This window comes from Polyodon spathula, chromosome 14, assembly GCF_017654505.1.
Source record: "Polyodon spathula isolate WHYD16114869_AA chromosome 14, ASM1765450v1, whole genome shotgun sequence".
In the NCBI taxonomy this organism is placed as follows: Eukaryota; Metazoa; Chordata; class Actinopteri; order Acipenseriformes; family Polyodontidae; genus Polyodon; species Polyodon spathula.
In genome coordinates, this window is record NC_054547.1 from 36,089,063 (window position 1) to 36,105,824 (window position 16,762).

A 16,762-nucleotide genomic window follows, 5' to 3' on the forward strand; every position below is an offset into this window, starting at 1 on the left:
TAAAATGGAGAGGGCAGAGGGGGTTAGAAAATAGAAAGATTGTCACAAATGATAAAAAAAAAAAAAAAAAAAAAAAAAACAGAAAACAAATTATGTAACGTACATGAAAACAGTGAAGGGTAACTTCTTTTACACAGCAAGAATAAAACATTAAGAGGTCAAAATGCTTCAGAAATAATAATTTTAAATAAAGAAGCTCCTCAAACACAAGCAGCACTTCATGATTAAACTTCACTACTAAGCATACTCATGAGAGACCTAACTCTACTTCTAACTCTGCTTACATTCACCCAGCCTTCCCCTGCTTGGCTTTCTGTTGCACACAGCAAACAGTAGTCATACAATAACAGTAATATTATATTATAACATCTACCTGGAATTTTTATTTTGGTTTCGTTTAATGTAAACAGGAAGCTAGCTGCGGCTGTTAAACTCGCACAGGCCACCCAGAACAATGGCACTCTCAAAGGGTCTAGTTCCTCTACTCAAGCTCCCGGTCTCCTCTCACAATGGTAAACTTATCCACCTCTGAGTTTAAGGTTTGAAAATACATTCTGTAGCTAAATAAAAACTTGGGTCAGATATATTGCAGCTGTCATATCTTTAACATTGATTTCCAAGAAAGAGATGCTGGTTAATTAGCTGATTGTAAGCTAATAACAACCTAAGCAGTAACTCTGTTACTAACAGAAAAAAAAAGCCAATACAAGAAATCTATAGTGTAAGTCCTCCACTGTTAGATGTGTGCAACTGGAATTTTAATTAAATGGTGATGGAGTCTGAAATACAATTTTCACCGAAAAACTTAAAAAGCCTGTATTGAAATGACAATGAACAAAGTAATTGACACTTTTTAACTTTTTTGAGCTTCAGTGTATGAGATAGTTGTTGGATAAATACTCCATGTAAGTCATTGAGCTTTGAAAATACAATTCATTTAATGGAGTTCATTTCCTCGTATTAATAGGCCACCATTGATTGTGCTGAGAATCCTTTAGTTCTTTGCTTTTAATTCAGGATATAAAATATTTCAAGTACAATATAGAGAAACGGCTAAATCCTGGAACTTTTACATTTGAACTACGACCCATGAAGCAGCAATAACTGTCCACCTCATGTGCTGTCTTTGCAATACAGTACCTGCATATAATTAAAATACTAGACAAAAACCAAAAGATATCCAACCTTGGTTAGCACTCCTGGAATGTGATATTTTTGACTGATAATGACAAACGACCCATTAGTTTGCATTTATTTCACATGACGTGTCGCACAAACAATCCCAGTTCTGACATGAGTTCTTGTTTCTGTGTGTGTTTTTTCAGGATGCACTCCAGTCAGGATGGCCACAGACATTGCCGCTCCCAGACCATGCCGATAATACGTGGAAAGAACGCTCTGTCAAACCCCAAGCTGTTACAAATGATAGATAGTGCAAATGCAGGATCCAGTAAGTTCTAGCTCCCTGAATGGAATAACCCAAGGACTGTTTTGAGGACTGTTTGTTAAGATTGATTTTTTTTTAAACCCTTTTTTTTATTAATTAAATCACTTTGCACTTTTTCAGTCACCTCTACAGAGGGTTAGAAATTCTCATAATTCAAAACATTGTTTTTTGTTCAACACAAAAAGATTCCTTAAAATAGTCCTGAAAGTCTTGTGAATGCAGTCCTAAGTACAGAGCTGTATTCATAACATCTGTTGTGGGTTTTTAGCAACTTTTAGTATCTCCAATCAAATGACAAAACAGTTTTGAAAATGTACGATAAAGCACGTTTCTTAGAAATAAAGCATATATAAGCATATATAACTTTTGCACAGGTATTAAAAAGAAGAAATAAATTATTCAGGATATTTTACAGAAAACAAATGGGTGAGAGCATCAGAACCCAAATATAACTCCCTCACCCCAGAATGTATCTGTCTGCCAAGGTATGCCTTAGTAGATAATTCTAATGCTGTAGCTTAAGAAACCAAGAGAGTTCTGAAGAACCCTTATACAGCAGAGGGTTGATTGGTTTGTATACACAGAGATGTGTTTTCATCTCTGTACATGGTCAGCTTTTTAATAACAAACAGCTGAACTGCATCTAACAAGCACCGTTATTTAATGCTCACATTGTACTGCACTTGTGTAAACACAGGACTGGGGAACGGAGATCAAAGCAGAATTAATAAACCATGTCAACTGAAGTGAGCCTAATCTGTCCCCAGCTGCATGGATACCCTCCTGTAGACAACTGTGTAACGCCATGCCTGGTGTGTTTGTTTTGTGCAGATGGTAACGTCGCTGAAACAGACACCTTAAACCCTACAGACATGGAGGCAAATGTTGCAACCGAAGTCTGCCTTACAGTCCTGGACATATTAGGTCTCTTCACTCAGCACCACAAGGTACGTGGTATAAAACTGAGCGTGGGTCAATTTTAGGAAGGGCTTTCAAATACAGGTAATTCATGGTAAAGAAGCTGTTTTTAAAATGAGCTATAATCATGCTTTTACACTGATTTGTGTATTTTCCAAGGTTAGATCCTGTAGGTGAAAACAATAATAAGATGACTCTCACATTTGTTTGCACTTTTGAAGTTACCAATATATAGTGACATGGTTTAATATTGGGTTAATTGCCATTGAAGTTAATTGAAAGTTATAGAGCCTAATATTGCCTGTCTTAAATGTATAAACATGATCTAACACGAAAATGTTTCTACTGTATTTTGTAGTGTATTGAAGGCTGCTCTTCTCTCCAGTTCACTTTCTGCATGTTCTCCCTTTAGAAACAGCTGCAGCAGGATGACGGACAGAATCCACTGATGAGAAAAGTCTTTGACACCTACCTTCTGTTCCTCCAAATTAATCAATCGACAGCAGCCCTTAAACATGTCTTCGCAGCATTGAGATTATTCATTCACAAGGTGAGCACCATCACTTGATGTACATGATTTACCTGTTAAAGATATCTGAATAGACAAAAAAGATGCACATTCAAAAAACAGATGTCATTGTCCTCATGTAATTCTAAAATTCACCACTAGATCTCTCTGTTTTGCCAACTCTGGCTAATGAAAATCCAGCCCTTCATTTGCAACACCTAAGTATACATTTTGCATTTCTACCTCTTTGCTTGAAATGTGTTTGTCCAGAATTATCAGAACTGTAGGCCCTCCTTCCTCGTCTACCTAACCTGAGCACCCTAATTAAACTGCTCTAAACTGCAATTCAATGTTTATCCTGCTTTGTATTTTTCAGTTCCCCTCAGCCTTCTTCCAAGGCAAGGCAGATCTCTGTGGATCTTTGTGCTATGAGATTCTGAAGTGCTGCAACCACAGGTCCTGCTCAACACAAACGGAGGCCTCAGCTCTACTGTACTTCTTCATGAGGAAGAACTTTGAATTCACCAAAGGGAAGTCTATTGTGAGGTCTCACCTGCAGGTTAGTTCCTAAAATAACTCAACAAGAAGGACCAATGCAATGGAATCCTTGGCTAAGGATTTTATTAGCATTAGAAAAAAAGAAATGGTGTAAGCTTACTCTGTCACTGCGAGAATACGTTTTGTGAACACGGTCTAATTGTCTCAAAGAAGGGACATGCCTTATTTTAATGTGTGTCCGCACAGTGTTTGCAACACTTTCATTTGTGTTTTGTGGTGCTGGATAGATGGCACAGGGGGCTGAAATCCTATATTGATCCCCAGAGGTTCAGAACAGGTAGCCAACTGTGATCTAGATGAACCTCATGCTAGGGGTGAGAGGCCAGTCCAGTCTCCGTACCTTCCATTGTTTGGGTTCTCTTAGAGCTCCATTAGTGCTGATTCCATGGGTTCGAACAGATGGCAATAGAGGTGGAAGGCCCACATATGCCAGTCATATTCTGTCCTGCATCAGCCTAATCTTGGCAGTGTAACTGCCAATTGATTTTCAATCAATGCTGTTTGAGAGACAATGAACTGTTTTTTAAGAGAACACGGATTATATTGCTTAGTTGTTCGGTTGCCGTTTTATTAAATGAACCGGCATTTTACCTCTTTTAAAAACAGGACTTAATTAAAGACCTGAGTAAACAGTTTGAAAATATGGCCCAGTTAATCACCATTAATTACTATTTCCACACTCTTGGATATTCAAAGTCACCAGCATATTTTACTTTTGAGTCCATCTCTGATCAAACCAAAGCAAGTTGATATTTCTATAATGAGGTCAGTATAAAAACGGCCATTAAGGGAGTGCTGGGTTAAATTGTTACTCAAATATATGCAAATTAACAAATGCACTGTTTCCTGGAGGAAGAAATGACTTTTCTGTTCTGTTTATGTTATTTCTATTTATTTCTACAATTTCAGAGTTAAAGTATTCCTTTAAGATACACTTCTCATTACAAAACTTCATTCACAGTAATCTGATTGATCTAATGAATAGTGCAGTTAAAGTCAATTATTTTTAAGAGCTGGCAGTCTAATAATATATAATATATTCATCTTTATATAGTGCCTTTCATAGTGGACCACCATCATAAAGCGCTTTACAGAGGTAGGCTGTGAATGGTGCATTATATGCAGAGTCACTTACAATAGGACATTTATTTAACATCTCATTCGCAGAATGGAGCACAAGAAGGTTAAGTAACATGCTCAGGGTCAAACGTTGAGTCAGCCAGTGGCAGAGGTGGGATTTAAACTGGTGACCTTTTGGTTACAATGCCCTGGACTTTAACCACTGGACCACACTGCCTTCTATATTTGTATTGCTATGTCTGGGGCCAGGGTTGAATTTCACATGCATTTCAGTAGCGTTATCTACTGATCCCTGTTGTGTCTCTGACAGGCAAACAGTAATATCTCTCTGGTGCTTGTCTTGTCTCTCCCCTCGCAGCTTATCAAAGCAGTGAGCCAGTTGATAGCTGACGCAGGGATCGGGGGATCACGCTTCCAGCAGTCTCTCGCCATCATCAATAACTTTGCGAACGGGGACACACCTTTGAAAGTATGAGTTAGTAAATGGGTTTTACACCTTCTTCCCTGAGACGTCAACCCTTAATAATATTTCCTACCTGATCTCATCTCTTCCTGTATTATACATCCAGATCTATAGAGCACACCATGGTAGTATATGTATTAATACCAAATTATCAAATTCTATAAAAAAAATAGAAACTCCTCGTCAAAACATTAGTCATAGAGTTTTTTAATATTTCTTTTAGTACTGCAATATTTTTTACTCTACATGTACTTCAATAATGAATTACACCATGTAACAAATTTTTTATTTTTTTTTGTTCCTGAGTAGTAAGTGTTATTTCCTAATTGCTTATGCCTCAAAAGTATAGAAAATGGCTATTATTCCCCACAAATTTCAAAATATCACTATTTCCAATGGGAAAACGGACAAATGTGTGTCTTTTCGTTCACATAAAGTCAGAAAAAAAACATATGAATCCAAATTAACATGTATTTATACTAAAGTAATACAAAAAGAAGTGAGTAGTTTTTCAAGATTTACGATTATATTGTATTTACAGTATTTACTCACTTCTAAATCTTTTGTAGTCATTTTTGTATTACTTTAGTATAAATACATGTTAATTTGGATTCATATGTTGTTTTTTTCTGACTTTATGTGAACAAAAAGACACACATTTGCCCGTTTTCCCATTGTAAAAAGTGATATTTTGAAATATCACTGTCCTGGTCACAAAAGCAAAGTTTGTGGGGAATAATAGCCATTTTCTATACTTTTGAGGCATAAGCAATTAGGAAATAACACTTACTACCCAGGAACAAAAATTGTGTTACATAGTATTATGTATTTGGTGTAAGATATATAACTTGATATATGTCACTTATTTCTTTATTTTAGACCCATAATACAGCTACAGTATGTTCAGGCTACCATCAAGATATTTACTGTGTCATATACAAGCTGAAAGGATAATACGACTCAGAGTGGTATAATCAGACTGTACCAGTGTAGCTGATTATACAGGCACTGATTCGTTGCTCCTTGCTGGGTAATAACATGCACTGCTTTATTGTCTCAGAGCACCTCGTTTCCGGCAGAGGTGAAGGACCTAACCAAGCGAATAAGAACTGTGCTGATGGCGACATCCCAGATGAAGGAGCACGAGAAGGACCCAGAGATGCTGGTAGACCTGCAGTACAGCTTAGCAAATTCGTATGCCAGCACTCCTGAGCTCCGGAGGACTTGGCTGGAGAGCATGGCAAAGATCCACGTCCGAAACGGAGATCTCTCAGAGGTAGGCTTGCTGAGCAGAAGGGCGGATGGTGCGGGCTGCAGAGCATGGCAGCTATTCCAGCTCCACTCCTGTGTGACCACTTCTACCTCTTTCCAACTGTACAGCCACTTAGCTGTATTCGAATGGTGGATCCAGAGGATATGGTTATTTTGCTTTGTTTTCGTATCTTCCTATATTGCTGAATGCAACAGAAATGCGATGACAGGCTGATTACATAAATAAGAGACAGCAGTAATTTGGATCTGATGAGCAAGAAGCTCGGCTTGAGACGGTGCAAGCCATGTTAGCCTTCTTCGTGTTTACTGATTGACGCAACGTAATAATGGAAATCCTTAAACCCGCCCCTGGCCCTGCTCGGCTCTGAGATTCAGATGTGTTGTGAGGCCAGAGTTTCGCGGTTTGGTTCTCGCTCGGCTCGACAATCAACTAGTGGAAAACTGCCTGTACCTTGAAGACCCGAGGCCCTCACGGCTTGGCTGTGCCAGTGGAAAAGGGGTGCAATGGTCAAAGTCTTGGTGTTAATATGGGGATCTACTTGTTCAGTGCAGGTAGAGACGGGTATGTGTGTGTGTATGTGTTTTGTAGGAAAAAGGTTAAAACAAAAAACACCTCAATCCATCTCAATGTTTGATAAGCATTGATAAAATAAGATACAGCATTATTGCAATTGTTATATCAGCTCTGCTTTAATATGGGTAACTGCAGTTAAGTAACACCTATAGAACAGATGGATCTATGTAATCTAATTAAAACAGCTCTAAACAAGGGCAGATGTTAATGTATGAACCTGATTTTCTGCAGCCTGCATCCCACTTCTTTATGTATTTATTAATGTTTAAAAAGTAGATGAATCAATAAATCCCCCTGAGGGAACACTGCAGCAGGCTTAACATTCAACCAAGAGGCTAGCAGAGTTCCTGTGAAATGGGCCCCAATGCATTTCTAATTGTTTGTATTATTATTTCATAGGCTGCAATGTGTTACATCCACATCGCTGCTCTTATCGCCGAATACTTGAAAAGGAGAGGTAAGAATTGCAATCAGTAATATAAAGCCAGTTGTGTTCCTTAGGAGTGATGTTGTAAAGTATTGCTATCTTGACAGTAACATATACAATTTATTAATGGATATGTGACCAAAGGGCCTCATCCTCTCCCAGGAAAACAGGGCCACACTCGTGTAATGCATTTCGACAGGTGTGTGAAAGGTATGCAGCGTTTTGTGATACAGAACCAATTGAATATAGTGATGTTACTTTTTTGTTAACAGTATTTGTTTCATCCAGTTTAAAATAACTATTTAGTCCTGATTTAAAGAACAACAAACATTTTCCCCCATGTCAGCATGTTTCTTTGTATCATGTACACAGTTAACAGCATGTTCCAGTTTCTCTCAAGCACATTCAGTAAAATGTTGAACTCCTACCTCAACACAGGTTACTGGAAAGCAGAAAAGGCTCGGAACTCGAGTGTGTTCACAGAGGATGCAAATCTTATTAACTATAACCAGTTACTAACCTCTCGAGATGGAGAATGTGAGTGTTTTAATACCGTGTAATAATATAGAGCTTAACAAACCTACGAGATGCAGTATTCCGTTGAAAAAAACACGATACAGTGTCTGTTAGAAAACGAAGCATTTTGCCAGAATACTGCATCTTTACTGTTTGTGTTACAATAGCTTGATTTAGATGATACATTTTAGAAGCCTTGTTATTGCTATAAAATCACGAACCCTTTGCATTCACAAGATGTGCACAATATATTGAAAACACAAGAACACACACAGATTTGATCATTTGCTGATTCTCCTAACTTCGTATGCACCATGGTGAAATATCACAATAGTTAGTGTAATTCCTATCTTTCTGCACTAAATGTTGTGTAGTTAATGTAGATACAGCTGTGTGATTAGCCAGCCCAGCTGAGAAGCACTGGAGAATAGCATGGAGTGTATAATTCAGATATAGCTCATTCTGTGTTTAAACTCTGGTTTACTTGTGGTTAGGGTGACCATATGACTCCATGTGCACTAGGACATTTTGGGACAACTCCGGCTTTTTAGCTTACACCCATTGCATTCTGGTAAGTGTAGTCCTGATGTGAAAGGTACGTGAAATATGTCAGATGTACCAGAATGCATTGCGATGTGAGTTGAAAATCCTGAACTGTCCCAAACTGTCCTAGTGTACATGAAGCCATATGGCAACCCTGCTTGTGTTAGCCATCCCAAGATGCAAGATCACTATTAACACACTAAACAACATCTGATAAATGTTTCTTTTAGCTTGCTGTAGGGTCATTCTCTTCAGATAAACATGGGGTGCACTGACCATACGTCTTGCTAAACAAAATATGCAATCCACTTTCTACTGTGTTGTATTTCAAAGGGTGACACAGTATGTGCATGTACTAGACACTCTATTTCTTGATTCAGCTTCGTTTATAATGGGCTGGCCTGCATTTCTGTGTATAACCCCCAATGTGAAAGAGGAAGGGGCCATGAAGGAAGACACAGGGATCCAGGACACTCCATATACAGAGGTAATGCACGTCTAGGGCAGACAGTTAATTGTTGTGCGAGTTCACTTTCACTATTCACTCATTCTCATTAGAATCTGATGATAGAAACATTCTGTTCTTTTTCAGATACAACCCAATACACGGGTTCAGATTCTGATATAAAACGGCATTGTTTGTTTTCCCTTTTCGCTCGATGAAGGGTCACACAATATGTTGTACTGAGCTTGAGTGCATGCTGTGCCTCTCGCTGGACTGTAGTTATCAATGAAAGAAACCTGGAATAGCTTGAAGATGAAATGCAATGTAAACATTAGCTGTGGCAACGTGGCCTGACTCTGCTTGCTGCCCTGCAGGACACTCTGGTGGAGCAACTGGAGCTGTGTGTGGATTACCTGTGGAAAGCGGAACGGCATGAGCTCATTGCTGACGTGAACAAGCCTGTCATTGCAGTGTTTGAGAAGAGACGAGACTTCAAAGTAAGTGCTTTCAAGAACCTTGTATTACTGCTGCTGAGTGAGACCGAGGCTGAGCTGTCATTTAACTGCAGGATCTCATGGCTCTCAGGGCCGTAGAGCCTGATAATATAAGTCACCTAATCGTTTCATTGTGGAAAAGAGCTGCATAGCAAACTGCTCAAACTCTTCAAAGTTGTGTTGTGTTTTTATACTTTACAATTGTGCTGCAGTGTTTTATGTACTGGGTGATTTCCATACAAAGGATAAGAAATATTGAAATCTGACAAACTTCAGTGTATGCAGTATATTTCATGTACATGATGATTTAAAACGAGGAAAAATATAGTATTTTTTTGCAATGTTAAATTTGAAGTGCCCTGCAAAAGTAGGAATAGCATTTGTTGCTCTCTCGCCACTGCTAATGGAAATGATTTTTTTTGTGTTTGCGTCCTCTTCACTTTACAGAGACTGTCAGAACTGTACTACGACATCCACCGGTCATATCTCAAAGTCACTGAGGTTGTGAATTCAGAGAAGCGTCTGTTTGGCAGATACTACCGCGTTGCTTTTTATGGACAGGTGTGGTTTTTCTTATATATAAAAACTATGACTATACTTTTAAGTATCCTACCCTGTCTTTGCCATCCCTTCAAGCTTAAATTCAAATAAAAACAATGTTCTATACAAAAACACACACAGTCGCACACAGACACTATATTTACAAAATGACCCATGCAAGCCATGCCACAGATCCGTTTTTAATATGCCACATCATGCAGGTTTCCTAATGCCAGTAATGGTATTCTACTGCATCTGTATATTATTCTGTATGTCATGCTATTTCTCGGTAAGGACGTTCTTAATGAATTATTTGTCAGTGTTTGTGTGTGTGTATGTGTGTGTGTGTGGCATGAAGAGGCTTGTGTTTTAGTTCAGAATTATTTTATTTTACATATACTGCAATTGAAGATTCCTTAATTCAGTAATTTGCTCTTTTCTTCCTTTTCCCATCATATTCAAGGCTGTGGTAAGTTCTTCATTTCTCGAACATATCTTTTCTTTGATTGCTTCATAACTATCCTAACGTGCTTCTGTATGTGCCCTGTATCGTTTTGTATGCTTATGTGAGAAGGTCCTGTCATGCAAGTCTTTTTTTTTGTTTGTTTCAGCCAAAAAAAAGAACTTGTAATATTCAAGATTCTCTGTGTTGTTCCTGGCTTTTGTGTATTTACAATATGGTGAAACTAGACATAATATACATTCCTGTGACATTTAATTACAATTTCGAATTCAGAAGAGTGCTAATGATGCAGCAACCTAACATATATTGTTTTTTCTTGGTTCTCCTGCTAATGATCCTGTACAGGTGTGTTTTGAAGGTAGTCCAGTGTCATTTAATATCTTGTAATTATCAGCCCTCACACCATATTCTGTTAACCCATTCCTGTGTCGGCCTCAGGTACATTATGTCATTGTCAAAATGGAACGACTTCAATCATTTTAATCCATTACTTTGATTAAGTATTAAAACCGTGTAACTAATCTTTCTAAAATATAGTACCTAATTTAACTGCCATAACTTTATGTGTTCATCTGCTACCCACAATACAAGTATTGTAATATTTGAATTGCACGAGCTTTGCAGATGTATGAATACTTTGGAAGATTTTGATTGGGCAGTCTTTGTACAATAGCAATTGATAAAACTCAAAATCCACTAAAGAAGATCTTCAGAGAATGTTTTAGATTTTTTTTTTTTTTTCAAACAATACCAATACCACCAGGTGGCAGTATATACCAGAATAGGCACTGCTGCAGTTTGTAGTATTTTAAAATAATGAAATGTTGTACTGTCCCTGTAGAAAATCTGCAGCAGGAGCCATCAACATTCAAAAAATAAATACTAATTATGTTATGAATGTTGAAGTGTTCTTGGGTTATCATGATGTTTAGAAATCAGTATTTTGGGGTTGGATTTTTTATTGTCCGTCTGTAAGATGGTTTAGAGGTCTTTCTAAAATTCTCGACCTTCTTGCAATTCTGCTGTATAGAATTTTGCACAACAAATGGAAATTTGTAATGGAACAAAAACGGGCACATTCTGTATGTTGCTTCCAGCTAGACAGCTACAGTACATCTAGGTATTCGGATGGCAATTAAACAGCAGAGTCACGCAGCAAGAATGTAGGAATGAGAAAGAGTTATCCCATTATTATCCCAAGAACCCCAAACATCCCAACAAACAAGAAACAAATTTCTGCTGTAAACCACATCAATATAGTACAAGTTTATGTGATGCAGAAGTCATGGTTTGCCTTAGTGCAATAGGTAGGAGATTGCTTTTCAAATGTTTGTTTTCTCGAACAGGGATTCTTTGAAGAGGAGGAAAGCAAGGAGTTTATTTATAAAGAACCAAAGCTGACAGGCCTGTCAGAAATCTCTCAGAGGTTGCTGAAACTGTACTCGGATAAATTTGGAGCAGAGCATGTCAAAATGATCCAGGATTCAAATAAGGTCTGTTGGCAGCAGGAGTTGTTTTTACTGCAAAAATAATTTTTTGTGTATGTGTGTGTGTGTGTGTGTGTGTGTGTATATATATATATATATATATATATATATATATATATATATATATATTATATTTTTTATATATATAAATATATATAATATATTATATTCATATAATATATGATATATTCTAAGTATATATATAATAAATATATTTTCTTATTGATATATAGTATAAGTATATATTATAAAATAAGATATATATAATATATATATTATATTATATATATATATATATATATATAGAATATAAAATCTAATTTTCTTTCATATATATATATATCTATATATATATATATATATAAGATATATATATAATATATAATATATATACGTATGCGGCGCTTTTTTGTTAGCTGATAAGTAGCATGGTTAATTGGCCTAGAGATAATGGCTGATGGTATTTAAAAAATTTGTGCTTATTATTATGCATATATGATGATGTAACATACTCACAAACGGATATATAAACAACAACAATCCTGCCCGAAACGTTAAATGAATTGATAGGGGCCAGGTGGTCTGTTACATTCAGTGTACAGAGTACTTTTTAAAGAGTCTGCTCTGCACAGCTTGCATTAACATGTAGATAGCTAACAGGACCACTGATATTACCATTTTAAGCTGGTTGTGAACATACATTTCCCAAAGGACAGACACAACAATGGAATTCATATGAATAACAGTGGACAGGAAATGAAAGGAGGCTACAGTGTTATACACACCCTTTATCCTTGAAACTGTTATTTTTTTTGATTGTTTGCAGGTCAATCCCAAAGATTTAGATTCAAAATATGCCTACATCCAAGTTACCTACGTGACTCCGTATTTCGACGAGAAGGAGCTTCAGGAAAAAAGAACGGACTTCGAGAGGCATCACAACATAAGGCACTTCGTGTTTGAAACTCCATTCACACTGTCGGGAAAGAAACACGGAGATGTGGAAGAGCAATGCAAGAGGAGAACAATCTTGACAAGTACAAGCTATAGCCAATTACTGGTATAATAGTAATGTAGGAACAACGTGATGCATGTGGGTCTAGCAATGAGAAGTCAATGTGAAAACAAGAAAACAATGTTTTTTTAAAATCATTTGTGTGTGTGTGTGTGTGTGTGTGTGTGTGTGTGTGTGTGTGTGTGTGTGCATGCTTACGTGTGTATGTGGGGGGATTGGGTCAAACACACCACAAAACACTGTACATGTAAGAAACAAATTAAATCTCAATTCAATATCAGTATCATGAACTCCCTGTTGATCTGCTCATGAATTATGAAAGCAAGAGCAGTGATAATAAGTCGAATGCTTTGTTCCCCTGCACTGCAGCCAGCTCTTCTTTCCCTTATGTGAAGAAGAGGGTCCAGGTTACTGACCAGCAAAGCACAGAACTGAACCCCATTGAGGTGGCAATTGATGAAATGTCCAGGAAAGTGTCTGAGCTCAATCAGCTGTGCTACATGGATGAAGTGGACATGATCAGACTGCAGCTCAAACTGCAGGGAAGTGTCAGTGTCAAGGTAATTGCATTAACCAATGAGGCTGTATTAAAATGGATATGTGTGTAGGGATAGATGGTCATTGTAATGATCGAACCCTACCCCTAACCAGTAGCACCAAACAACCTTATCCAGATAAGGAAGCTACTATCGCTTTACAAAGAAGAAAAAAAAAAAAAAAAAAAACATTGAACTTTTCAATTCAGATTGATTACTGTTACGAATAAAAACCAATATCTACAAAAGAATGACTTGAACACAAGTCAGTTATAAGATTTAAATTGAGTTGAGTCATAGTGGATTATGGTCAAGAAGCAATAATAGAAGTTTTGATGTTCAGGGGTTATTGACTCATCATAACTCTAATAGCCCCAATTAACTTCATTCGTGTCCTTGAAGTATTCATTTTTTTCATTTTTTCAAGTACTGCTGAAAGTTATATATGTATATACATATGCTCCATGATCACTTGTGTCTTTTTTTGTATTACCTTTCAGGTAAATGCAGGACCAATGGCTTATGCTCGAGCCTTCCTTGAAGAAAAGAATGCGAAAAAGTACCCTGACAACCAAGTAAAACTTCTTAAAGAGATTTTCAGGTAACAAGTGTTTTGGTATTACTGCTAGTACCTCACAGAGGGCCAGATACAGCACATTACAGAGATTTGCCCGTCTGCTATTTAAGAGGAAAAAAAATGGTGTGATTACAGCATACAGCCACCTGATGGTGCAGAACACTAAATCAAAATAAATAAATAAAAACTCAGAATCAAACATAACACCTTTAAAGGGAAGCAACATTGATAAAGATACCTGGGGTGAGTTGCACAAACTGGATGCGAAAATATAGCTGTTGAACAAAAATGCAAAGCTTGAGATGGGATTCGTAGTTAATTGCTTGTTCGGTTCCACTTGATTTGTTACCCTTTCAGTGGAAGTGATCTTACTGTTGCATTGGGGTATTTATGCATCTATAAACCGTAGATTCCAGTGTCTTATCTAGAAAAACAGCACATGTGTCGGCGTAGGCTGCAGTGTCTCAAGATTTCTTATGGATCTCTTCCCCTCGGCTCAGGCAATTTGCAGAAGCATGCGGGCATGCTCTGGAAGTGAACGAGCGTCTGATCAAAGAGGATCAGCTGGAATACCAGGAGGAGATGAAGTCTCATTATCGGGACATGTTGAGTGAGCTCTCCACCGTCATGAATGAACAGGTTGGCTTGCCCCCCTTATTGCTCACTTATAGGATTTCAGTTTCAGTGAGCCTGAATGTTGCATGAAGACTGGTCTGCCTGGCCATTGGACAAAGAAACCAAGACAGACAGCTTCTTAGAGTTACTGTAAAACTGTAATAATGCTATTTCAGTCAGGACAACTCTTGTCATTTGAAAACGGGTATCACAGTATTATGACTTGCTTGGGTTTGGGTATACTTGGTGCTGCCTTGAAGATTTGATTGACATCCTTGAGCACTGAAAGATAAGGGAGGCCAATTTACTGCTAAACCCTGAGGTAAACTCAATGCATGGCATTGACTGCAAAGAGAAGGATGTTTAAATTGACCTGGCTTCAATACCATTGGTAGCTGCCACTGATTGTAAGCTGACAAGTGAGAATTACCTCAGTCTATTGTCTGCTTGACTTTTGGTGATGGTTGCAAGGAGTTTCTTGTCAATCTAATCCTATTTGTAGGAATATTTAGAGTTTCCCTTTTGAACCTTTGCATTGCTTGACATTCTCTTTATTGACTAGTCCTTCTGAACTGTGGTTTGGACACAGATTTCGTTTTTGGTGGAGACCTGCTTGAGTGCTTGCTGTGGTGAATGACCAGATTGCTGCACAACTTTAGTTGCTTGCTGACTTTGATGTGTGAGCTCTGAAATTGTCTTGCTTTAATGGGAGTTGAGTTTATGATTGAGGGGGGAAGTCAATCTGCTCTTTTCCAATCTGCTGTTCATTTGTTTTGTTCCTTTCCTAGCTTCATTATGGCACAATTTCTTCCAGCTTCTGTTCCTCTTTATCTAATATGTCACTTGCAACTGTTTCCAAAACTGGTACGTCGTACTTCCTTGTTTGAAAATCAATTATTCTTATTGCTTTGCATTGCTGTCAAATAATAATGTGTTCTTTCTTTTAATCTAGCAGTTTCTGACACTGTGTCAGATAATTATCTGGAAAGCATGATTTTATATAAAAAGCTTAAATGTCATTGAAATGCATATATAGTATGCAATATATTAAACCGTCCATTGCATGTTTATCAGAATGAATTGTTTCAATTTGAATGAAATGGACAGGATACCAAAATCAATTTATATCAGAATTTAATAAATGTTGTGAAAGTTGCCTGAGATACTGTGGAATTAAGCCTAATGAGATTGCTAATGGAAAAAGGTCCTGCAGGTAGATAACTGGATTGACTGCCATGCACAGAGAGAGACTCCTGCATTATGGTTTGAGCATGACCTGATGATCTCAATGCACACATGTATTTCCTAAGTAACTATTATGTAAATGCACAGTAACTAGAGACACTTAATATAAAAGTCTTATCAAAGTTTCTTATACTAGTACTGTATATTTTAAATATTCAATCTTCCCCTTATTTTATATGCACCTAGTAGCCAGTACTTAATTTTAAATTTGATTGACAACTGATGCTGTAACATAGCAGCAGGCATCTACGGTGTGATAGATGCCCACTAGAACTGGAAGCTGATTGGCTGATGATGCTGAATCATTTTCTAATTCTCTATTTGATTGAGTTTCTTTTTCTTTTAAGATTGTGTACAGGGAGGACACAGCAAAGCATCAAGGAATGGAGCGGCATCACGTCTTTCGAGCCATCAGTAAAACAGCTGCCTCAGGTCAGCAAGGCACTGCAGAAACCTCCAAGACAGAGTGACCTTGACCTAGTAGAAGAGGATTGTCACACCTGTACAGTATTATCAGAAAAAACTGACCTTTATGAACTGGAAGAGAGGCTTGAGAACCCTGTCACAGATTGAAGAACGTGGCTGTTCTGTAAATGAATTTTATATGCCAGTCTGGTTTCAATGCCAAGCCAGTGTCTGCACTTTCTACCACCCCCCTCACTCCCCCCCCCATCCCAGCTCCCTCAAGATTCATGCTGTTGAGTGACCTTAAACAAGCTAGGTGTGTACTATGAATTCATAGCATCACAGTATTGTATCACCAACAATCCCAGCATAGAGATTTTAAAAGGAAAGTTAATGTTTTATAACATATATTTGATTGTTTTTATTTACTGTTTTAAGTGTAAATAAGAATTAATATTTAAAAAAAACATATTTAGTTTTTCTTTTCTTTTTTTTTATAAATAGGTTTTGTGTCAATAAAAAAATAAAGGAAGGTACTAAAGTTTTATGTATAACATTAAATAAATTTTGTTAAATTGTCCACAGAAATAATTGAGTTATGTTTCCCCTGTTTTTGCATCTAGACATTTTCATT

The 16,762-nt window shown here is 37.3% G+C and overlaps 1 protein-coding gene across 13 annotated transcripts in view; it reads left to right on the plus strand.

The window, feature by feature from the left end:
• Window positions 1-16,534, plus strand: part of LOC121326771 (dedicator of cytokinesis protein 10-like) — an 87,998-nt gene extending 71,464 nt beyond the window's left edge. For 4 of the 13 annotated variants that reach the window (XM_041270246.1, XM_041270243.1, XM_041270244.1 and 1 more), the window contains exons 39-57: window positions 411-512; window positions 1,326-1,450; window positions 2,279-2,394; window positions 2,778-2,915; window positions 3,250-3,432; window positions 4,870-4,980; window positions 6,035-6,250; window positions 7,220-7,277; window positions 7,686-7,784; window positions 8,687-8,793; window positions 9,126-9,248; window positions 9,693-9,806; window positions 11,595-11,741; window positions 12,562-12,772; window positions 13,120-13,310; window positions 13,787-13,887; window positions 14,364-14,502; window positions 15,267-15,342; window positions 16,071-16,534. In XM_041270246.1, coding sequence (XP_041126180.1) covers window positions 411-512; window positions 1,326-1,450; window positions 2,279-2,394; window positions 2,778-2,915; window positions 3,250-3,432; window positions 4,870-4,980; window positions 6,035-6,250; window positions 7,220-7,277; window positions 7,686-7,784; window positions 8,687-8,793; window positions 9,126-9,248; window positions 9,693-9,806; window positions 11,595-11,741; window positions 12,562-12,772; window positions 13,120-13,310; window positions 13,787-13,887; window positions 14,364-14,502; window positions 15,267-15,342; window positions 16,071-16,141 — 2,428 coding nt within the window. In that variant the 3' untranslated portion in view covers window positions 16,142-16,534. The other 9 variants (XM_041270245.1, XM_041270253.1, XM_041270254.1 and 6 more) reach the window with 6 other exon arrangements.
• Window positions 16,535-16,762: the final 228 nt, after the last annotated feature.